Genomic DNA, 26,952 nt, shown 5'->3' with positions numbered 1-26,952 from the left:
AACTATATAAAATAATCACTGCATATAATAGACTGTTTATTATTATATCACCATTTTGTATTTTTAGATAAACTGAAAAAAAAAAACACAGAAACAAGTGAAAGAAAATGCAATATAAATATCGGTTAGATAACACAAAATGCATTAAACAATGCAAGAGACAGCAGATAATGTTTCTATTGAAAGATATACTGCAATATCCCGAGATTTGTGTGCATTGTTTAGATGTGGACAGATTCTAGTACAATCCAAAGCATAGAGAGAGAGAGGGAGGGAGAGAGAGAGAGAGAATGCAGGCTAAACCGCTTCCATGCAAACGGCTAAAGAGGCTCTCAAAGCATCTTCAATCGGCAACTCAGTGCACGGTCCGGAAGTGCATTAAAGCGTTACAGTCGTTATGACCGTAATATCGCGTTATGTAAACGACCCGCGAATCATCCTCCACAATCCTTGCCCCCTACCGACCATATCATGGCGCGCATTCGACCGATAAACGTTACACGCGTGCTCGCCCCATTTAAACGCAATAGTTCTCTCCCTCTCTCCCTCTCTCTCTCTCTCTCTCTCTTTCTCTTTCAAATCGAATCTCCTTTGACGCGTGCCCAACGCAATCCTGCGCTTGTATGCGTGGGCACCCCCGTGCACAGGTTTCATTTGATCCGATTTCACTCTGCATTCTGAGCGACAGGCATTACATTTACCTTTTGTGAAGACCGACACGAATTAATGTGCTGCCCGTCCATAATCCGGCATGCATTGTACACGATATTTCGACACGATTAATCTTTGGAAGGAGAGAAATTGCAAATAAATAATGCAATTTTCTTAACATCTCATGAAAAATTGCACGTCTGCAATATAATTTTTTTTTTCGTAAAAAGAGAAAGTAAAAATAATTTTTATAAAAATCTTATAACATCTTATAGTACACATAAATCGTATAGAAATCATATTCTGGCTCAGAAATAATTAATAGTCTAGCAATTCCTCAATTAAAATTTAAATATTTATCAGTAACATATCTTTCAAATTTATCAAAAATGAAAGTTTTATGATGATAAAAAATGTTTATCTAAAAAATTTTGCATCTAAAAGAATCGTCAATTTTTTTGTATAAAAATAACCAAATTGTTTCTTACTTCGTGATTTTGTAAATCATTTTAAAGTGAAATAACTTGAGAAACTGTGTATTAAAACTACTTTAACTTTTTATCGAAGTTAAAAAAAATAAAAGAGAAAAAGATTTTTAACGTTGTCCGTAAAACTAACGACTTTAAACGGTTTAAGTTCATGTCAACAACATCGTATCTCACCGATACCTACATTATTTCCTGCGATACTTCCCATGGTTTTTTCTTTTGTTGGGGTAAAAATCGTTACATTTATCGTCGTTAGAAGTCCATACATAAACCATTTCAAGCCACGTTGTTGTGTACAATACTTCAAAATTTCTTTTCTATTGTAGTGCAAAGTTAACGCAATCCTGTAGTGCTGTTAAAGCAATTTTATCTCAATATAGTGTATTTTATACGGATACATACCGTTCGTCTAAAATCTTGATATCTACCAGCAGAGAGCAAGACGTTATTCGTACTTTCGATTTTCCGGAATTTCACGTCTTATCTGCACGGATATACTCGATCAACTCTATTGAACACACTTTAATCGCAAATGTCTTATCTCCGGTTTGCACCGTAGTGATGGGAGAAATAGTATATAATGATACATAGAAAATCGATAAACGCGCAAAGTTTTTCACGAGGAGGCAGCTCTGACACACGAAGATTACCACGAGTTCCCGCCTGGATTTTTATTGGCAGCAATAGGAATGGAAGTTGGCAAGAGATTGATGTATGTACCCCGGAATCGAGCCGGCGTTTCTTCTCGTTTTATTTCAGTTCACGCGTTTCTCTGTATTATGTCCACCATCCAGCTTACGTTTCCACGTATCTTTTGTAAACTCTTCTCTTTTATTCGCTGAACATCAGCACTCTATAAGGATACCAAATATTCGCTTGCACGATAAACTGAAGAAAGCCGCGCCACGCACGTTTATTTCATCCAGTCGATCGAATTTGCACTGACCGTGGCTTAAGCGGGGGTGGCCTCACGTAACTCCCTCACGTAATTTTCAGCGTTAGCATCCTCTGCTTGCGGCAACAGCAAATACCGGAAGCGTGAAGCTTTTTTTTTTGCCCGAGATAGGATTAGATAGGAAAATAATCGCTCCATTATAAAATATTGTCTATGTCGTCGCTGATGCTTGATATATTTAATGCATATGTAGTTTTTGTAATCTTAATTAAGTATATAGAAAAAAGAATGAGAATAAAAGATAATAAATAAAAAGAAGAAATGCAAATAAAATATAAACTTAATTTATTTTTCTAATAACGTGATATATTTGAGGAAACGTAATATTTAATAAATTTAATATATCGCAATAAATAAAAACAATTATAAAAATATGAAATTTTTTTTCTTACGTTTCTAATCTGCATATATAGATGTTATTTTACTGTAGTTTATGGAAACATTACATTTACGAGGTCTAAGTGATGTCTCCGATGCAAGAAAGCTTACCATCTCGAGAGTTACATCTTTGCACTAAAACACTAAATCATCCGCATGCTGGACCATAAATTCCGTAATCACGGAAAATTCATAGCTACACTGTCTTCGCGAATGACTGTTCATGCGAGACAATTCGCGCGTGGTTTCGGAAATACCGTGCCAACGTGCGAGGCATCGCGGTGAAAAGTCATGCCTCGTTAGAAACATGGGAGGAATGTAGAGCTTGTTTACAAGCGCAGAAAACCACATAACTATGCAGTTATGTGTACACGCGACTTTATGCCCATGCACTTCCATGTGTTCTATTTATCTGGTCAGCGGACACGGATGCATTAATTTAGGTTGCTAGCGTATCTGCGGCCAAACTACGCTGGCTACCGCATCCGGAAAAGGGTCGAGAACGAACGGCGAACATTTATCTCTTTCCGATGTGTCTACTAACACAGCCGATGCAAACGTTACTGCGAAAAGATTTCAAATATATTAACCTTTCGTAGGAAATTTCATATCTTTTGTGTATATATATTTCTTTATACAGTGTCAATTTAGATGCATTAGTATTTTTTTCTGGCATTTTTCTAGAAAACCAAAATCTCTCTCAAAACTACATAACAATCTGTATGATACAATATTATATTGTCTGATAATAAAATCTAGATAAGGAGAATAAAAAATTAATCCGATTTATATAATATATACCTCTGATGAAAAATATAAAATTTTGGTTAGACAATAAAATCCTCGCTATCAAATAATTACTTTCCTAACAAACGCCATTTTATTGTAGCAACGCATTGGTTCACGACAAGTATGCATGTCACAATGGTAGAACCATAATAATGCTAGTACGTGTTTCTCCAGTAGTAAATCAGATGAACGGTTATGCGGACGCAAATACGTGCGATACATATTCACACGCTTTTAGCTTAGCATCTTGGCTTCTATGCAAATAAACGCTACGACTGTAACTATGTACATACGCATATTAAGATAAAATAATGCAAATGGTTTTGGAGGATTACACTATCTAACATTAATATCCTTCCTCTATTTCTTTTTACTTTCTTATTTAAAAAAATGCTATTTCATCAATCGTTAGTATTATTAATAGTGTGATATACAATATATTTATAACTTCTATCTAAAATTTCATGTCTAAAGTCTTATGAAAAATAGTTACAAAAATTATTTAAATCTACTAAAAAAAAAAAGTATTTAATCTTAATTTTGTTCCAAAATTTTCTTAACTAGACTAGAATCTCGTGTATTTTAAATTTATGTATCTTTGCTTAATGTTAGCGAAATTAAACGATTTTTTTTTATTTTAAAGATCAAGATTCGACTAACGAGATTATGTAACTTGAACTTATGTACGTTTAAAAAACATTTAATATTTAAATAATTTTTCACAACGTAATTGAAGAAAAAAAATCTAGGTCTGGGTTTAACCCGTGAATATCGGTAAGATTTATAAGATATCAATATAACCTATTCTTTTTGTATATTAAAGTTTCTAAAAAGATAAAATATATGAGTTATAAATGTAAATAATTCATATTATTTTAAATGTAAATAATAAATACTATTTATTATTTATACTGTTTAATATTGTTTTAAAGTATCATGATGAGTATCTGAATTGAAACATTATCATCCAATGTAAACAGAAAAAACAAAATATTGTTTTACTAAAATCGTTATCGGCTGTAAAAAAAATGATATGTATTTTAAGACGAATGGATTAATAATAATTAAAATTAAGCTTACCTGTTCAATCGGATAGTACTCTTCGTCTCTCGCACCATCAATGCTCGCTCCCAAAAATGCACAGCCTCAGGTAGGATAGTATTCTGAAATGGAACAGCACAGATTTTAAAATCGACATTCATGTATTATGCTTAAAGTTTATAATATCTAAGATATGTTAAGATATATTGCACATCCAACAGATGAAATAAAGTGCTGTAGCCCGAAAGCTAGCACGACTGATTGTAAATCTTACATTTAGGCATAGCGATAAGTTCAATAAGATAACGAAAGTGGATCACTGTCATCTAGATACATAATATAGGCAACTAAATAACAATCATATGATACCAATTGCACCAACCTAAACATTTTAGATTTTCCTAAACAATCAATGACGCATGGTGATCCATGGAGCCCCGGTCTCCCCTAAATATATAAGCAAGTTACTTGTATTCAGCAGATCTCAATTTAACATTTGAACATCTTCGCTAGAGGAATTATATAGCGATGAAAAAGAAATCCAAATTTCTCTTTGCAAAATCCAAATCTCTTATCGCTATCATTACTGCTACCTAGAGAATGATAGTAAAATCATTACGCAATACTCAGTAATGTTAATGTATTCTGCTTTCTGTCTGTAAAATATCCGTGGCAAACAAAACATGGAAACATAACACGTATGATTCGTGTAGAACAAGCAAACGGAATGGATGATGAAAAACAAAAAAAAAAAATGAAATAATGCAAACTCGACAGATGGAAGAAGCGCCCAGTCTGGTTTTATGAAGTTTCGCTACCACAAAATTACTTTCTACAATATGCCTTTCTATAATGTATAAGCGTAATCGTGGTTTCGTGATATTTTTTGAGGTTAATCCTGGTCAAGAGCGTCGGATTATGCACGATTTTTAATTCCTACATTCGCCATACAATTCATGTCGGACATAAAAAGTCTAACATCAATCCCGGAGGAACGTCCTCTTGTTCCACACATTTATCATGATTATACACGCTGAGTAATCACAGTCCTCTCTTGAATAAAATATCCGACGAAATTATCATAACGTAATTGCAAAATTTGTAACGGGAGGGATATTTTCTCATACAAGATACATTATAAAAGCTTAATGAAATATTAATAAAATCTGGTAGCCCGACAATAAAGTAATTTCTAATATAGAATCAACGAATATGCGATTTTATTATATATAAGCAAAATGGAATTGAGTCATTATTCGATATCTGAATATATCGGACTTTGCTCTTTTATTAAAAAGTTTTCATTCCTGAAATATAATATTCATAAAATAATAAAAAATGTATAAAGATGTATAAAAGTGAAAGAAAATTCTCTACAGACAGATACAAAACTAAAGAGAAAGAGACAGAGAGAAAAAGAGAGAAAGAGACTAAGCTCTTGCGTAATGTATTTTGAAATAATTATAAATATCTGCGACAGACAAAATTCTGATATTCTTCGTTACGTATTTCTCTTTCTACGAAATAAGATACATAATTTTTTATCTCTTATGGTTAGTGAAATAATGATAATTATCTTTAAGAAATAATATTTTGAATTATCAATAGTTTCTAGATTTCTACAAGTAGACATGTGTGTTCTACAAATTACAATTTAAAGATACTTTAAGAAAATATAAGTTTAAAATCTTTTTTTCATTTCCTTGCTGTTTCTCTATTTAAAATATGTTATACTGTAATTTCATTTATAAAATATAAAATACAAAATGATATTATTATTTTACCATAAGACAGAATACGAACAAAGAAAAAGAAAGGAAGAAATATATATATATATATATGTGTATTACTATTTTCGGCCACCTTAAACAAATTATCATTACCATTTGAAGGCTCACAATACACGAGAGAGAGAGAGAATTCTGCATTCGAGCAGGTTCACGTCATTAATATCGGCTTAGCGACGAGTACTTGATAATTAAAACAGACTGGAACGAGTAAGCGGTTGATTTGTCTGCAATTATTTTTCGCCGATCGCATCATGGAAGAAAACGGGACGTTAACAGTCTTGTGTCCTTTCATTACATTTTCTTCCTATTTACAGAACTGCGAGAGAAAATAAACTGTCGCATTGCCAGGAAATTATATATGGTTCGAGACCGATATTCCATTTGTGATAATAACACAAAGCTATTTCAGAAAGTGACAAAGAGATTCTATCACACGACGATGCAATCTTTTAATACAAATATGTTTAAACAGCAGTATGGTGATCAGAATATAAACCTTGTCAGAAAAAAATATAAAATGAAATTCACGAAGACAGTGTCAGAGATATGCATGCCAATATGTCCACGAATACATTGAAAGTAAATACGTAAAAACAGATTTCCGTTAGCACGTGTCACATGCAACATGCTTGTTTTAAATCATCACCAATCATGATGATGATATATTTTATCATTGTAAAATATTGAAATGTATTTTTTGTACTTCATTTATCACAAATATTGGATTATACTTTAACACACAGATATTATTAATACCTGCTAAAATTCATCAAAATTAATCTTCCCGTTTCCAAATTATTTCTAAATATTAAAAAATTATACGAATATTCTTTAAAATTATAATTATAACATGTTAAAATACGAAAAGAATTTTGTTAATTGATAACGATTAATTTATAACTCATTTACTCATCTTTATAACATATGATTACATGGATTGTTAAAAAAAATCATATTGCAATTTTTTCAGAATAATTCAGAAAAATCTTCGAGATTAAAGATATTGTTTAATGAATTAATTCTTTTTGCAAAGTGGAACGGTTAAATATAATTTTACGATAAATTTATTCTCGTCACGTTCAACTGGCTGCTGTATCTATATAGTAATAGCAATGGCGTGTTGCAGAAATTCAGCTGGTGTATTTGAAGTGACAAGCAGCTAATTTGCGGAGGAATGAAATTGTACTGAGCGATGAAACTGTTCATGATGGTAAATTATTTAAGAAAAAAACAAGCGCAAAAAGGTGACAGCAAGAACGTGGAAAGGGTGGAATGCGAAATTAGAACGTGGACAGATACAGGGTCCAATGTTTGGAGGCATTTTGCACTTCGTTACGCTCGATTTTCGCGATGAATAAATCGATACGCGGCGCGCCGGGTAAAATATAAGAGAGAAAAACCTCAACTCCATAACTGGCAGCATATCGTCCCCCCCCCCTCCCCTCTCCCTCTCTCTCTGTCTATATATTTTTTTCATTCCGCTCTCGTCGCGTGGTTGCAGTTGTGGCCGTTGCAGCGCGCAGCGAAAAGGGGTAGCGTGCAAGATGGAAAGAGAAATTGCGCGACAACTGGCCGATTATTGTTGACAGAGACGACACACGGGTGCTCTCCCGGAATTATTCACGAACCGTCGCGTGAGGCTGAATTCAATTTGGTATTGCGTCAACGCTCGCTGGAAAAAAGAGAGACGAGACAGGAACGGGAAGAAGGATGGATGCTGAAAGGGTTGTAGAGGAAGGACGGGAGATCCAGGCCAACAGAGAGGGCCTGCCTGGTTTCTCCCTTGGTTTTTCGGATTCGCGGATCCGAATTCTGCAGCACAGCGCCGCTGGTTGATGGTATATAGCGCGCTCAGGTCCCTGGAAACGACCTATTTAACGTATACGTGAATGCCAGCTGGTTCCATCGTAGAATCGCGCGGGGCGATTAATTCGGCCTGCCTGGATTTTATTTCACGTTCCGCATGCGTAATACGTCCCGGCTATTTCGGAAAAATACGATTCTGAAAATGAGAGCTCAGCCAACGACCGTGATAATTATTAGCTCAGCTCGCGCGACGTCAGTTCTCGACCTGTCTCATTTTGACAGCGGGGAGGAAAAATGGTGGAAATTCCAGGAAATTTTTATACGCGTACAAACGCGACACATCGCAAATACATCTGAAAAGTTTCACGTGCGCGCAAGCTTTGCACGGCAAAGGAGAGAGAAGAAGTATTCTTAGTGGAGAAGTGCATCAACGGATTGAAGCGGAAAGAAAAATAATCCGTGCTGAGATCGCATTTTCTCCAAAATCGCGCGAGCGATTTTTATCCGTTACGATGGGATTCTGTGGTAACGTGGATAAACACGACAAGATACACCTGTCAAAACTCCCATACTATCGTTCTTCAGATAGTAACACACAAAACACAATATTATTTTATCTCTCAAAATATAGAGATGTTTATAAAAAAAAAAAAAAAAGAGAGAGATAAACTTCTATCGTGTCATTCGACACCGCCAATCCGCGAAATATTTTGTGGCTAAAAATTCCATCGTGTTCAAAATATGTATAGCATGATCGCGAAAAGGTGAGAATTAGTATATATATTAAATGTACAATATTTTTCCTAAACAAATTTTGCGATTTGATTTAATTTAAACGAACGTTTACGGAGATAATAATTTTCAACAGCTTTACCTCCAACAGAAATCTGTCAGAAAAAGGCTTTGATAATTTTTACGTTGAAAATTTCTAAGTTACGTTCAATGACGTTCTTTATCTTAAAACTTCATTAATAAAAGTCGACGCCCACTGACTTGAAAATTTCTTTCGCCCTACTAACGACGTTCGCTCTTTATCGGGGACTGTGTATAGCACACACGCGGCGAAAGCCGTGTTATAAGTTCCAACGAATTAATTCCCCGGTGGGAAAAGCGCGGCGTCGGCGTCGGCGGCGGCGGGTCCAATTTTTCTTATGGCCGGGCATGAATTTCAGCGCGCACTGTCCATTACGCCATGCCCTTTATCCTCGTTAACCGGCATTCCTCTCTCTCTCCCGGTGCCTCGCCATGTCCCGTCGAGCGTTCCTCGCATCGCGCGACGGGATGCCGAGCCGTCCTTCTCTCCGCGTCTGCCGCGCGCGTCTATGAGCCTCCGCGCGTCGCGTTTATCACCCCACACAGCAGGGACGACGTTCGCCTTTATCACAATATTGCGTAACTCCCGCGGTCTTATCAATTTCCAGCCTTTTCCTCAGGTAAGGTTGAATAGCTTCCTGACTGCAAGAAGGTATTATCCGCGCGTGGAAAGTTACAACACACGCGCTACGACGCACGGTGTGTGACGGAAGAAAGTACCTCTGAGTAAATAATAAAATTCCAAAAGCGAAATTTGTCACGAGCTTTAATCGTTTAATTCCATTTAGCATGAATATAACATTACCTGAGATAATTTTGAAATGGGAAAAAATATTGTCTACTCTTCTTTTTAATGTTTTCTATTCTTCCCTTTAAAAGATTTCTTGTATATTATAGGTATAATACCATGTACCGATCAAATTTCGATCAATGTAAAAATATATGGATATATACAAGCGTATCAAATTCAAATCGTGTTACATTATTCATTGAGCCGACTGACATTATTATGCCACAAGGAAAATATCGAGATATAAATATAAATTCAATAGTATTTTGTATCTCACACATCAATTTAGTCAAGATTGAAATATTCATAAATTATGTTGAATTATTTGACTATTAGTGCAAATTAATTAGGTCCGTTTTCCAAAATTGGATCTCCTCCAAAGACGAGTCATTTTTTCGAGATGGAATGGGAAAATTGCCTGAGAGATGGGAAAAAGCAGTATCCAGCGATGGACAATACTTTAACTAATCTGTTCATTCATTTTGTTTTGAAATAAACGCATTTTTGAACACAAAAAACGGACCGAACTAATTTGTACACCTAATATTCAATTTTAAACAAATAGATAAATAAATATGGGGGCGTCGAGTGACTCACCGCTCGGTGCGATTGACTCGCGATCTGTAAATCTGTCGAGTTCAATCTCACCTGCGGCCATACGCGATTTTTCGCGTGTAAGGAGCCGAAAAATAGATCTCTGATTAAGAGATCTATGACCATCAGCGCCGTTCGAATCCGGCGTTAAACTGTAGGTCTTTCATATGAAAATTGAAAATATACCGAAGAAGAAAATGGGAAATCACTTCGATTTATTTAGTTCCCAGGATATCGGTATGGCCAAAGTGATTGCCAACGTCCGGGGAACCGAATAAGACACATGAATAAGAAGAAGAAGATAAATAGATATAACAATGTAATTTCCTTAGAACAAAAACAAGAGTATATTGATACTACAATAAAATAATAATATGGTGTGTTAATATCAACTATTAATAAATCATTATCTATTAATTATAAATGAGGAATTATTAATATAAATGTAATATTATATGTATAATATGTGTGTGATGTTATATAATATTATTGAGTGTGAAATTATAACTTTGCTATATATTAGCGATTTTACGTCTTATGTCTATTAAATCATTAATAATTTTCTAAAATCCTTATTTGCACAACAATAATATTAAATTGCTTGTCAATTTAATTTGTGATATTATTACTGCAGCTTCATTTTAGGATTACGAGTTTGAAGAAGGACAAATAATTGGCGCACAGTTAATCAAAACTGGAAATTCAGAAGAAATATTAGGTATAAAGAATCGCCTAAACGGTATTTTTCTCACCCACGTATCTTATTTCTAATTATTTGTAAATTTTTCATGAGCTATACTTTCCGTAAGTAACCATACATCTCCTTATGGAATATTCCGCTAAAATGTAATAGAGTTTTAAAGAGTTTTCTTTTAAATGTTGTATAAAAAATAAATACTTCATATTTTTCTAATTTTTTTATCGTCGAAGATAGTATAACGTATATATTTATTGGTACAATTTATTTATATAAAATTAAGTTTTCAACAAGTGCGGTATATATTATACCAAAGTTATCCTATTCCTTCATAGATACTATTCTTGGCATTAACTAATAAAATATATTCTGATATTATTGCTACTTTGCTATATTATATCTACCTTCTCCCCTTTTCATCGCTAAGTTACCAACAACTCTGTTTCGATGCTTTGACATACGTCGCGACGAGGCAATCGAAGTAGTCGTTAGTATTGGGACACCTAGTGACAGCTCCTGTGATAGACTCTTGGACTATACACGGACAGGCTAAAGTTTGATGTTACGTCGTTGATGAAGTAATTCCTTTCGCGTCATGTTCAAAAGCATATCTGCGTGCGAGCAATCAAGAGACAAGTTTCCAGTATAACCGCGCTGCCATTTACTAAACATCGACCTGTGTCAAAACACTGTTTAGAACTGTGCGAAAGCACAAAATTGACTATATTAAACTTCTATATTCTTAGACAAGATTTCTCACGTACGATAAATGTTCTTTAAAAGTATTAAAACCAGAATGTTCTATATTTATATCTATGTTTAATCAATATATAATAAATGGTATGTACATATAAAGATCAGATATTCAACAGAAGTTTAGCTTTATTTATAGTATATATTTATAATATCTTTTTATATCTTAAGGTCTCTCCTTCTCTCCTGAACAGTAGTCAACTTCAACGTTTAATATTTTTGCTGGGGCCAGAATAAAACACCTCTGGTGTTCACAAATTATATATTTTTATTTTTAAAATATCCAATAGATGTTTTATTCATTTAAATGGTACAATTGGTTAAAAAAGGAATACCAGGTTCCTTTATAGACGGATCTATTCTATTCAAGTTAACTGGCAATTCTTACTGAAATAAATAGATATCTTCGTTTAAAAGTGAAAATATTTAAAATCGCAAGAGATCATTTAATTCTCCGTAAAACAGACGAACTAGCGAAGGGCCTAAATAATTTAGGCCGAATTTGGTGTATAGGCTGCGTCCTAAATTCACGGTGTAAACGTAGCCAATATCACATATGTTATCCGATTCAGTGACATGTCAGGGTTATAATCGCGCGACTTAACGTTTGCGGGTCCCTTACAAGAGGATCTGTTTAGGATGTCGAATCTTGTGGCCACGTTGAGGATGGGCGGCAGATCTCGCGGCTGGTTTTGCTTTATCGAGCTTCGTAGCTAGTTAGACGTCGGTATTAAATGCAAATGCCAAACGCCCATTTAAATTTTAGATGCAATTAGATTCATTTACTCTCCCGTGGGGCAGCAATTATTCGACTTACCGCGCAAAGTCGTCGGTGGGGAGGAGGGAATGGTATCGCGCGGTGAAAATTTTCTGAATAAATCAAGCGCCGGGCGATACACGAATCCCACAGCTGACCTCGCGCGCGCGCACGCTGTTTCCACTTGGTGCTGTGGGTGCAAACGGCCGCGGCATGCTCCTTGCGATTTACGATCTCGATAACTAGCGTTTTATTCATGGAGCGGACGCTCATTGCCTTTCTGGTGACTAAGTAGCGAAAGAAAATAACGCCGGTGTGTCGGAAGACGGATTGCCTCGACCTGTTGTCACCGACAATGTGAATGTAGAATTCAACCGAAGAATATAACGTGAAGTAGAAAATGTTAATTAAACAGAAGATTTTTTTAAATGTATTAAAAATTAAAATCTAAAACGTGTGACATATAAAGACAAACATAAACTGTTTATTATTGCTAGTATTTACATGTAATGAGGCTCTTTCACAATAAATACAATAATATCATAAATATATAATACCCAAAAATAGTTTATCGATAAGCGGGGAATTCCTTTTAGCATTTCCTCTAGGCAAAAAATCTTACAGGCGCGTGTATTTACATATAACAAGTATTCGTCTATAAAAACAAGAACATGTAAGCTATGATCAAAAATAAATGCCTCTATAGAAAATTCAGTTATAATAACTAGAATAGCCTTTTGAAATAAAAGGTTATACAAGATACTAGCGGTACTTATTTATTAGAAAAAGTTCGTCATCTACCGTAGTTATGAATGTCACATGTAAGACATTCTTCTAGCATTAAGAGTATTGCTCTATCCAGTACTTCACGATTATACGAAATTCCTTTACTTTGTAGAGTACCTTCTTGAGATCGTACATGTAAATGGAAAATCCTTTGATATTAACACGGAACCGCTAAATAGCAGAATACTTCTTTATTCAGGTGTAATATATTATCGTGAAATATACTTAGTCAGGAGATAATATTCGCGTGCACATACATATGGCAAGTAGTTGAATTTGGTGGAGATATTGCGAGGAGAGAGAGTCGGTATATTATTACAACTCTCCCTTACTGGAGTTCCGGACGTCGCATCGTGACAGTCTGCAACCGCACATCATTAAATACATGCGAGATATTAAGATCTGGTTTCCCTCACCGATAGCTGTCCTAAGTTTTAACAGCATCATTTGTCTATGCAAGTTCCCCCACGTACATGGATTAATAAACCTCTCGTACGTGGACTTTGAACTATGTATTGTTTTATCATGACGAGACTGTAGAGTAAAATCAGCGCGCAATAAAATAAATAAATATTTATCTGCCGAAATAATAGACAGATATTCCTTACAATTCTCTATCGCGCGATATTTATCATCGTTAGAAAATTACAAAATAATATTTTAGACAATTGAAAATAGCATTTTAGAATAGAATATGCGTTATCCGATATCTTATATATACGTGTACGTGCGCGCGAGTATGATCCTCTTAATAGTATCAGCTATCAAGACGGTAAAGAGCTTTTGAGAGGAGCACGACTTTGCTTGCCTTTGCGAAAACGGCTTTCCTTCCACGATATCGGAAATTGTATTTTACGAGAAGAGCTTGCTTTGCGGTGCAAGAATAAAGAGGTAAACGGAACTGATAGCCCCCTACAAAGAGAATATTGATAAATATTAAATTACAAATTTAATAAAAATGTTAATAAGATCACGCACATTGTACTTACGCGTGTGCGAATTATAACGACAAAAATCACTCATACTACTCGACCATAATATATATTTAATATATATTACAAGTGGCTTAGATATAAAAATTAATGTTCATAAAAAGAGAGCTACAGCCACACGCTAGATTTTTAAACTAGGACACATAGTCAAATAAACGCGAGAGTTTTACTGATTGTAATGTATCTTTCTTCGTTTGAAAATTTGGAGACCCTGGCTTTTGTGAATATAGTTTTGGACCTGTATTCACGCAAGAGATTAAAGGAAGTTTCTCAATGTTATATCAAGATAAAGAATTTGACACAAGCGAATAAACATATTGGAATAATAATCTCTTCACAGTAGAACGTATTCGAATGACTTCTTTGACTATGATTTTGTATAATATAAATTTGTAATTGTTTATTAGATCTTGACAATGATTTATCGATTAGAATTATAACCGGAAGATATAATAATTTGTATTCTCATAATTGCGAGAATAATTTGTTCGTTTTTCTTTTATTGTACCGAAGATGGTTTTATTTAGGGCCGAAACGTCTAATTTATAATTTATATACAAATGTTTTACAATAAACGTCGCTAACCAAATCTAGCGTGTGGCTGTAGCTCTCTTTTCATGAACATTAATTCATAATAAATGTATCCGAAACTTAATACGTAGCAAAAAGAATTTCATCATTATTAAACATGGATGAAAACAGTTAAATATGAAAATACGTACTACGAGATAAATGAATATATGAAATAAAGGAGCATACACACGATACACGTCCTGATTTTCATTTCCTGTCTATTTATTCGAGGACATTATCTATTTTATACATACACTCTCGCGCTGTTAGCAAACACATATAGTCGCAATCGCGTTAACGCGTCGTGCAATTTACAAAATTTATTTCGAAATATATTTGTTGACGAGTTTTCGTAAACCCGGGCAGTTTACACAACGACTGAACCGTCAAGTTACCGTTTTTATCCAGCTAATTATTTCCATTGATCCGACCGGCGCGGCGCTTCTAGTGTATGAGCGTGCATTCCACTCGTGTTGTTTTATTCGCAACGCGAATTCGTAAATAAAATCAACAGAACAGAAATAAACGTAAAAAAGGGGGGTGGTGTACTTTCGCGACATACAGCTATGCGAGATGTGTGGCCGTGAGTATCGTACATTGCACACGATGCGCATCAAGCACGTGCGTAACATATTCACGGTTGCAAATTATTATTTAATTTCACCTTGTTGCGGCTTAATCTATCTACCGTCACCGAGATACCGCTGTAGTGATTATACGGCGAAAAGTCGCGATTCAAAACTCCTCTCGTCAAAACTCGCAGTTTGAATTCAATTATCGCTAGCGACGCCTGTAAAAAAAAAAAAGGTTACATAAAAATTAAATTTTCTGCATCAATATAATTAGTTTGCATTCTTCACTGCACCTGGTGTCCATTAAATGTCACGGATCAGCGTGCTGTTTATGACAGATAGCAAAAAATTTTAATTAATTTCGTAGTAAGCCGTCGATCGTAATGTAATAATGATAAATACGTGGAAATAACTTATATATATGTACGAATTAGTTTGTTGAAATATTGACTAAATTATATGTGAAATTTATATTCTAGGTACATAAGCGAAAGATAATATTGTATGATGTATGTCTTGATAGTATATGACGAATCGATACACCTGCTTGTAAATGCTTTATCTTGTTTACACGTTTCCGTTTACGTTGGCCAAAATCCAAAACTCACAATTAGTCAGCTATAAATCCCAACCATGTGAAAATATTATATATCATTCACAATTGTGAAAAATTGCTACTTCTCATAAAAGTGTCTAAAAGAAGACGCCGCTGATTTTATAAGAATAGACACGGGAAGAACAATTTTGCTGAAGTATTTAAAAGTTTGGCTAAATACAAATCTGAAAATAATTTTCCGTTAGACTATTAAAATAATTACGTTGGAATCTCAAGCATGACGAGTAATACTACAAAGTCTTAATATTTTAGCAACTACAGTTTCAGTACGCTACATAATTATTTTAATGGTCCAAACAAAATTATTTTCAGTTTTGTACCTAGTTAAATTTTAAGATCTTCTGCAAAACTATCCTTTTCATGGATACATATAAGATCAAGCATTTTCTGTCAAATTAAAAGGTCTGTTATTTATTGCAACATTAAACACCTGATAAGTAATATAACACGTAGTTTTTCTTCTCAATCTTGTACGAAACAACGACAATGAATTAATTTCAAGCTGCGCTTTTATTGCTAAAGGCATATGGATAATACAATGACGATAAATGAAGAAATATATGAAAACACGGTCTGCGCGAGAAACGCAATTCCTTTAGAAGCGAGCACGGACGGTAGACATGCAGCGACCCCCGATGACGAATTTAAAGGCAAACTCGTGCACATGTGCTTTAACTCCGCAAATCCATTTTAGACTCGAATCGCTCGCGCGCTAAAAGGTAAAGGGTGTACATGTGGCGATATAAAAATACGCTTTACCACGCATTTGACGACTCCGTGCACGGTCGTCAATAGCGCAAAGAACTAGAATATAATATTACATATATATTATATAACTGCGCTATACGTCGTTACGTACAAATCGTTTCGTTTATCGATATTACATTTTCAAGCTGGAACGTTGCATTCATCATTTATGAAAACGTATAAAGTAAAGCATAACTAAATATCATTAAAGAAATTCTGTTTTCCTTTATATTTATTTTTGATCCTTTTAAAGATGTGTGAACTATCCTGTATATTTTTGTTCTCTAATATATATTATTATTTATAAATATACGTGTTTGCCGATAAATTATTCTTGAGAAGCAACTTTCACGGGTAAACATTAACCTTGTATATTTATTAATTTCGTTAATGTGAGATAATCGAATTATTATTGCTAAATACAACAATTATTTGCGAGTCTCTGAAATATAATAATAATAGTAAGTAAGTATAATAAATCGTTTAGAGAAGAAGGGTGAGACACAATATGGAAATATAGTTTACTCCCGTACGAAGCTACGTTATGATGTAACGTATCTACATAATATACCGATAATTAATCATTAATATCAAGATAACGTATTGCGGAGGTGTAACAATAATGCTAAATGTGAGATACGGGGATTATGAATATTCATCCGCTGATGAAATATAACTGTTGCGCTAATACGGATCGTTTAAATCCGTTTCTGCACTCACACTCGCGAAACTCGTTTGTAATATAATTCGCCGTATTAATGTCAGAGCCAAACGTGAGGGAGTACAAAGTGGTGGTATCTGTCGTGACAACTGTTTCCGACACACTGTTTTGCTGCTTTAGTGTGTACATGACTCATCCGGCAACGATCACGAGGCAATAGGTGCAGAAATGCAACAGCGAGAAGTAGGCGAGAGCGTTTAACGTGGTAGAGGAATTAATTTAAACAACGTAGTTAATTCATAAAGTTGCTGCGTTAAACCGTCCCTTTTCCATTATCCAAACCTTAGAGTTGAATCGCGAGAGAAACTTATTTTCTGATCCATCATAAATTGAGTTACAGCCAACAATACCTCTTGTGCAGCCTCAATTCATACACGTAGATACACGTAGGTAGATTATACGTATAATTCGCACTTTATTGAAGTGTTTAAAAGTTTCTAAAACTGGTCTGAAAGTAACAGTAGTACCGATCTAAAAAATAATCTTGTTAGACCATCAAAATAAATTCAGGATTTGATGTTACATGGTAATTATTTCACAAAAGTAATCGTTTTTAGGAAGTAACAATTCGTTACATTTTTCGTTATTTTTCTGTAGTATTCAAATAAGATAAAAGTGATTATAAGACTCTATATGTGTAAAACAGTATAAATGAGGGCAAAGAACCAAGTAATTTAGCATATAACTTTAATTCAAACACTCACACACACACACACACACACACACATGATATGAAAATTACATTCCCCATCTACAATACAATAAATAAGATATTTGATTAAAAATTTATATGATTTAATAATCAATATTAATTGTGTGAAAATCAATATTAAAACTTAAAATTCTAAGCTAGTTTTATAATATAACAAACTCTTCTTTATATTAAACTTACATCTAATAAAAGAGGGCTTAAACTTAAAGCCGAAATATGTAATGTGTATATTTTTTTGTTAGTTCCATTAAATTATTTTGTATTTATTAATGTTTATTATAATTTAGTTTTAGAACATTAATTAAATTTTTTTACTCTTATTCACCTTTAATATCACACAATTGTCATTTTTTAATATTTAAGAGTCCTTAATTTTTTTCTTTACATTTTTTATACTTAAATTTCTGTTACAAAATATTTCTAATCAGTTAAAAATAATGCGATCTATTGAATAATTATATAGATACCAAGGAATTAAAGTAAGGATTAAATCAACGACTGAATTCATTATTGTTACTATAAAAACATAACACCATTACCATTATAAACAGAAAAAAGTAACGATTGTTACCGAAAGAAAGTAACGATGTTACAAGAAATGCATTACTTATCAACTTTAAAAACAATGTAGAACACTCAGGCTAGTTTTTCAAATGTTTTTTTTTTTATGGCATTGCTCATGTTCGAAAATCCTACATAATTATTTTAAAGATTCATCAATTATTTTTAGATCTGTACCTAGCTAAATTTGTAAATACTTTAGCAAAACCATTCTTTCCGCGTATGTATGTTAAAATCAAGACTTTTATTATTTCTTCCATATGAGCGATAAGTAATTTTTGCGTAAATTTACTGGAAGATGATGAACTTGCATACGTGCATGGCAAAACAGAAATTTTTGCTCCAAAAGAAGATTGAGCTTATTTATTGCGCTTGCACGAAAAATCTCAAGATAAATGTGTCACCGTACAATATACAATAGCTCTCCCAAAAAACTTAGCGCGAGCGATAAAACATACCATATAATAGAACGGGCGACAAGACGATCGCGCCATCTTTCTCCATAATGTTTATCGATCTCGACACGAAAGAGAAAAAACCGTACCATTGTCTCACAAGTCGGAGGGTAAAGATTTTCGCCTAGCGGAACTTTTCTTTTTTGTACTTTCCAAGAGAAAAAGCGCCACAAGGAAGGCAAGGAGCACGTCTTCTTTGTACACTTTGGCAAAAGTTTTCATGATCGAACTCTGCACGAGAGATGATCGTTATACTGGATCTTACCATTGTAAAATCCTCCATTGAGAGTTTCTTCGCCAAGCATCATCCCCTATTAGTGTATGCCTCTCTAATATCAGATAATATTATAAATGGGTCGTCTCTCCTTTCATTTCCGAATAAATAACGAAACACAATAACGCTTTAATTTAAATTGCCTCGGGAGAATCACATCTACGAGAAGTAAACTCATTAACAAGTTTCCATTCACGAAGGGTACTTCGCAAAATTGTCACCGACAATAATAGCGACGTGCAAATGCTGCGAGATTGGATACCACAAAAAAATTAATTAGAAAATTACGATTATATGTGACGTTATCTTTTAACTACATAAACGACAATAACTAATGCGATTCGTGCTGAAATTGTAAAAGCATCAATATTATAGTCTTAGAGATGTAATTTTCATTAATCTTAAAGAAATTTCTATGAAACGCAGATATTAAAACATCTTTATAGAACCTATATTTAATATTTCTTTAATTTTTAGTACAATAAAATTCATACATATTACATCATTATATAAAATATATGTATATTATTTTAATGTTTTATATTACAATAAAATGTTAGAACAATTTACAGATATCAGTTATATATTTCAACAGCATATATAAAATATAATTTATCCAATTAATTTTATACTTTTTACTCAATAAAAAATTTTTACACAAGAGATATTATTTTGTAATATACATTTATTTTCCGATTTATATAAAAGGAAGGAAGTCGGTTATACATATCTATATAATATACTAGAAACATTTTAATAAAATAAAATTGAACGCTCTTTTTATTCTCGTATATCTAAAAAAATTATAAAATAGTGCAATCATTCTTCTAATTCTGGAGCTTAACAGAAAAAAATTTCATTACTAATATTCATTCTCTCGTGTGCGTTACAAATAACGGTGAAAATTACAATAGAATCGTCTGTAAAGGATATCATTCGAGAAAGAGTGGAAAAAGAACGGTCCTCTTTTCTACGAGAACAATCAGGATTGTCGTTCAGCGGCAATGTGGCATATGCGGAAGATTGTAGAGTGGACACTCCCCCTTGAGATTACCATCGCACACAGAGCAAAATGATATGCAAATGGAAGGTCTTGCGCTACATAGCATCCCAATAAAAAAATGCATTTCATGCATTTTTAATAATAAAAATATAGAGTTTATTAGTTTTTTTTTAATAATAAAACTTCGGTAAACTCATCGTGATTATAAATTTTTCGTTATAAATTTCCATTTATTGTAATTCTATGTTTGTTAAATATTTCTATATAGAAAAGCAAATTATGTGATGGATGATTGCAACGCTTCGAGATTGAGTTAATTGCTATTAATTTGCTGACAATATAATTATACAATTATTTTAATTTACGCACTATTGAATTATTCGAAGATTTAATTCGGTTAATATGATATATTAGATAATGTATATGTCCATAATTACATACACACATAGATGCATCAAACAGTAAGATTTCTATTGCTTGGAGCGAGAAGCACCCTTGGGAGATAATGTCCGAGAAGAGAGAACGATGAAAACAAGTGGCTGAGAAAAATCAAGAGAGCAGTTCGACAAGCGAGAGAAGAGTAGCCCCTGCAATAAAACGCAAGCGGAAGATTGTGGAGTAGAGGCACTCTCTTGAGATTGCCGGTGCACATGCTCGATACTGACACAAAGAAAGAGAGGAGGAATAAAGATTCTCGATACCTTAGCATCCACATGAAGATTGCAAAATATATATCCTTTCAATTTATCCTCTTACACATCCGACTACATACATCACTAACAATAAGACGCAATAATAGAAAACACATAAACATTATTTTAGAAATTTATAAGAGATAAACATTTATATGTGTACAATTAACATCTCTGTTAATAAATTAATTTTATATATCTTTTTTTGAAAAATTTGTATTAAATTTAATGCATCTCACGTCAAGCAACTTTATGTGTTAATTTAACACAAGATGAATATGTTAGAAAATAACACAAATATTATTTTAGAAAATAAATACAGAAAAGATAGTATCTTATACAGTTTGTAAACAAATCGTTGAAGCATATTTTTTCAGTGAAATTAACATTTATGATATTATCAAATTAACAACTAATTTATTTATTTATTTTAAGATTTACGTTTTAAAATACATTATTTTTATGTTATTTATTTATAAATTGTAGTCTTACCATTATTTATAAATTATTAATTATAAAATATGTCAATGACACACTAAGAAATGTTGAATATTGTTTAATACAAACTATTTAAATGTAACATAATTACATTATGTTAAATTAAATTAAATTAAAAAATTCAAGGACTCTTTTATATAACAATAATCAATAACGTTAAACAGGGCGAAGTAAGAGTCAAATTACAATTAAAAATCTAAATTTCTCTGATAATTTATTCTAATATATTACGAAGAATATCACGTAATTTTTAATTATGTTAAATTAATACTCACACCACAAATATATTAAAAATTCAACACAAAATTTTTTAACAGGGACTTGAGTAGAGGATCGTTTTTAATATAAATACAAAATGTGTTTTAGTACGTAGTTAATAATTATATAATATATAAATTAGTTTTATTATTTTCATAAAAATAGAAAAATTAATTTTTAATAATTTTCTTGGATTGTGAGGATAAAATACAAAACAAATACACGGAATGTATTTAAAATTCTTTGTTATATTTCGCGAAGTGTTTAATAAAATAAAGCAGAATGCTATAGTGTAATATAATGTTTATTCAAGACACGTTTAATTTAAAGCATGCTGTAAAACACCGTTTACGTACATATTTATCAAAAGGCTGTTTAGGATGTCGTGGTTCCCTGAAACATTCGACCGCAGGGGACATTTAATGAGCTGCGCTCCTATCACTGGCGAAGTGCAATTGCACGGGTAAATGCACATGGCTTCATCCAAGTCAAAGACGATTGTTTTGTTGTACTATGCGTGAAGTAACTACTGCAATTGGAACATGTTGGTAAATACAGCAATGTACGATCCAGATAAATCTTCGGCGCTTACTACACGATATTGCGTTCTATCCTGCTTAAGTGCGCAATTTCATAGCGGATGTACGTAATATGATGTAGGATAAACGGAGGAAAATCATTTTCAATATTCGGCGATGACTACAATATATAATATCGCTCTGCACTGTTTGGATTGCAAATTCTGTTTCTATTCCATTGCAATTTACACTCCATTTGTCGAAAAGGACGAGCTTCGAAATATCGTTATTATTACGCTTGTCGTATAATCATGAAATTCATTATAATTTTTCCGCTCAAGTACATACATATGCAAACAAATGTTAAATATATTACATTTTTGGTGCAATTGCTATTATAAATGTAAGGATTAACAGAATTACACTTTATGAGAAATTAAAACATGTTGAATTTGCTTGATTTTTTCAATAGCAAAATTTAATTAAAAGGATCAATATTATTTGCTTTTAGAAATTGAAGATAGCTTAATTTAGATAGCTTAATTATTTAAGTACAAAAATTAAAATGAAATTGATTGAAATTATACATGTATTATATATATATATGTACATACATATATCATCTATTATAATATACAGGATGAGCCATTAGAATCCGGACATAAAAATATTTTACTTAAAAATTGATCTACTTATAATGAAAATGAAAAATACAAAGAAATACTTTTATATTGAAGTAAAAGAAATCTTTTAAAATCCTCTCATTCAATATAGCTGCTTTGCGCTTTGATCACTGCTTCGATCCTAGTTCTAAAACGCGAGCATGCTTCAAATGGGTTCGGTCCATATTCTTAAATGTTGCCTCAATATCGGCTCGGAGAGAAGCTACGTTGGGATGTGAAGTCTTTACTTATTAGTAACCCTTTTGATTACGCCCCACACGTAGTAATTGAGAGAGTTTGGAATCTGGTTGAGAGGCCGGAAATCTTCGGATCAAAACATGTCAATGTTATCGGAGAGCACAAAAGCAAGTTGCAGCGAGCAAGTACTCGTTTGCTTGGTGGTTTCGGAGACCATCTGGCGGATTTTAAGGACATACGACGTATACCTCAGATCTTCTTCAACAATCCGACGTTCGAATAGCTCTCTTTCAAAACGGCCGCCAATTTCCTAATTGAATTAACCTCCAGAGTTTTCCAAAATGAGCTCTTGGACATTTCGGATGAGTTCCGGAGTCCTCGTTTTTTCCCTCACGTGTTTTTTCCTCGTCGGGGTGGCAAACATTCTTCGTATTCCTCTGAAGCCGCAAATCTCTTGGCAACATCATAGACTATTGATTTCGGATATCCGAAAAACGTTATTATTTCTCTTGGCGTCCTTCCGGCACGCAAACATTCAATAATCGCTGTTCGTCGCTCATACTCCATGATATTCATAATCGACCTGACTACTTTGAAGTTAGGAACGTTTTATTCACGTATCTGCCTACTTCAATGCAAAGTCGCAGCTACAGATGAATTCTTAACATGGCGGAAATTTTATATTTAATTTTGTCCGGATTCTAATGGCTCACCCTGTATATATTGTGCAGTGCGCAATGTGATAAACAGATAATCACGAATAATAAAGCGTTCCTTTCCGTTGAATATAGAGCTCATTCGCTGTAGCCGGAAAAGCGGTTCTCCAGAGAGAAGCCAGCAATTCCCGAGATTTCCCGGCTCGATTTGAGAGATTATCATACAAGCTAGGCATCTATTTATGTGGAACAAACGATGGTCCATGCGACGGACGTTGCCGAGCGATTCTGATTGAAATGCGCCCGGTAATTTCCGGTTATTTGGCGCATACAGTTATGCTCGCGACGCGGTGCATTAGGCCGCTGTGACGCCGGCAACGTTTGATATGGCGTGGAATGCGTAGTTCTACCATGGCCCATTTCCATCCGTTGCGTCCCGTATATCGATGTCGATCAACGTCGACGAAATCGGAGGCTTACGCGATTACAGAGAGCTAATATCGCGGGGCTTTTAATCGATCCCGCGCAAAGAGGGCTAAGCTGCAACATGATAATTTCAAATTCGCATTGTACGGATGATTCAAATTGATTTATGCGTTTCTTTGAAGTGATTATAGTTACTATTCCCTCTCTCTATTAATAATAAATTACAACTATTATTAAATATCTTTTTACATTGTTTTTTTTTTTTCAGTTATTACTCTTTTATGTAAAAGTATTCTTTTATTATATACATATTAAATTGGATATAATTAAATCATTATTTAATTAGTAGTATCTGTAATAGTAGGGGAGAGTGATCTAAATCGGATCTATTTGCAGTTTCTGTTCTCTATAAAGAATTATATCTTAAAATTTACCCTGAAAATATAGTAATCGTGAGACAACATTATATTTCGAAGAATTTTTATGTAAATCTCTCACATTCATTAATAAAACTACAATAAAATATAAAATAAGTATGATTAATTTTACTGAAGTGCATGGTAAAAATCTTTAAATTTATTGTATATTGTACCATAATTACTATATTTTCAGAGTAAATTTTAAGAAATCCTTCTCTCCGTGAAGGCGTAAATAAAGTCCGATCATAAAACCAATGTTCGAAAGATCATTTAATTTCCTTCATTTTTGCTTTAGATCATTTTGACGTATCTCTTACCTGTGTCGAACTGTAATGGAAAATGTAAAAATGCATTTTCTGGTCCGATTTGGAACTATTCCAAATGACACATGATATTTTATCGATTTAGTGTTCTTTAGAGCAAATCTGGTCGGTCGATCACCAGTACTACAACCAGGTTGTGGCGAACCTTCTTTTTTCGATGAATTAGCTGACTTATTCGTCTTTTTTTAGTGTTTTTGTATAGGTCCGATTTGGACACGTGTTCTTTCGAACGATTAGAACAAATTTTACAATAAATTGTAAAAGTAATCACGAAACTCTGGATATCTTTGAATTCTACACTCTTTAATTATCTTAAATCAATTACCGTTCAAATTTTTAACACGTTTTAATTAATGATTTACAAGAATTTTCTTTTTTAGAAAACTTTTTGCATGATAGCCGAAAATACATATTTGCGTCTATATTCTATGAACGTTATGGCCAGAGTACTGTCAAACTGCTGTCACATGTTCGGTGTCTTATAAGGACTTCATATTATATGTAAATATAGCACGCAAATCTGCTTAACTGTATTTATTTAAATTAAAAAGGTCCGATTTAGGACATTCTTCCCTAATATCTGCAGAGGATGGCTCGATATTGAGGCCGAAACATGTCATATCGCGCAACGACTGTAATGTAATGTAACAAATTTTATTATAGATTATATATGTTTGTAATTAGTGAAACTTGAATTTGACTCTTACATGTCCTGTACAATTTTGTTGTTGATTTATTAGATCAAGAGTCCTGTACTTTATATTTATTGTTTTTAAATTATTATTAATATTGCTTTTATTTCTATTTATTAATCATTTTTGTGTATCTTTATTTTGATTATATATTTTATGCAACGGCAATTTTGTAAACTTTAAACTTGATTCTCATTGTCAGAGTCTCAGATTCTAGATAAATATAATTTCTGCTCTACATTGTTCTACAAGCGAGACGTTTAATTAAAGTTGTAAAAGGTAATACTGCATTTTATCGAAATTACTTACGTTAATGAGATCCAGCTTCTCGTCGTCCAACCTGCAACAAAAAGTGAAAAATGATCTTTTAGATGTAACGGAAGCTAACAATTTCCCGTCGACATTTCGTCGCTGACCAACGCTGAAATGCCGCTCGGAATGAACTGTAATAACATTAGAACTTGACAATGTACGGGGTGACTCGTTGATGACAGAAAACTATATTCCCCGGTCGTGCCAGTCCTCCAACCTACCAATTTCAAAAGTTCGTAGTAAACTGGTGGCCAAAACTAATTTTCAAACTAATTTCCAAAATAGGAATCCCAAACCGCTCTGGTAGATGACCGAGAAATTACGTTCACAACACACATGACGTACAAAACGTACAGAACGTAGGAAAATCGGCATTTTATTTTATTCTGCGGTGCATAGTATTTTTTATTTTATATATAATAAAATTTTCACTTAGATTATAATATGTACTACAAGAAATAATTCTCATGAATTGCAAGTACTTCGAAAATTAATATTGATTTAATAAAATTTATATAGCAATACTAACGTTTAATCTATTAATAATTATATTGTATACGTGTCTCATTATAATACGTTATTTTAACACTAAAATCGTTAACAGTATTCTTGAGAGAACTGTCGAAAGTGTCAATTTGATAATTTAATATCCTAAATTTTTTTTCTTATCCTTATTTTTGTTAATAAAGATTAATTTTGATATCACTAAACATAAGATTTATATTTTTATTATCAAAATGATTTGTATTATATTCATATATTTTCAATATTCTGTATATAATTTATTTAATACAAAAAAGAGAAAAAAAATCAAAATAGTTATAGCAAAGCTAAACCGATGATTTTAGTGTTAAAGTGGTTTTAGAAATAATTATTATATTGAAGATATACATATATATTTCTTTTTTTGTATACATATGTTATTTGTCCCTGATGAAATAAAATTGTCACTACATCTCTTCGGTCACTTTGTTCACATTAAAT

General features: G+C 33.1%; 1 protein-coding gene across 1 annotated transcript in view; it reads right to left on the bottom strand.

Moving 5' to 3' along the window:
* The window catches only part of Invadolysin (leishmanolysin-like peptidase, invadolysin), a 62,619-nt gene extending 36,629 nt beyond the window's left edge, over positions 1–25,990 (bottom strand). The window contains exons 1-2 of the mRNA XM_018544720.1: positions 25,966–25,990; positions 4,342–4,424 (exon numbers count right to left, since the gene is read on the bottom strand). Coding sequence (XP_018400222.1) covers positions 4,342–4,379 — 38 coding nt within the window. The 5' untranslated portion in view covers positions 4,380–4,424; positions 25,966–25,990. The remainder of the gene's footprint in view (positions 1–4,341; positions 4,425–25,965) is intronic.
* Positions 25,991–26,952: the final 962 nt, after the last annotated feature.

Source organism: Cyphomyrmex costatus, unplaced genomic scaffold (genome assembly GCF_001594065.2).
Source record: "Cyphomyrmex costatus isolate MS0001 unplaced genomic scaffold, Ccosl1.0 scaffold461, whole genome shotgun sequence".
NCBI lineage: Eukaryota > Metazoa > Arthropoda > Insecta > Hymenoptera > Formicidae > Cyphomyrmex > Cyphomyrmex costatus.
This window is presented reverse-complemented; position numbering and strand designations above follow the sequence as displayed.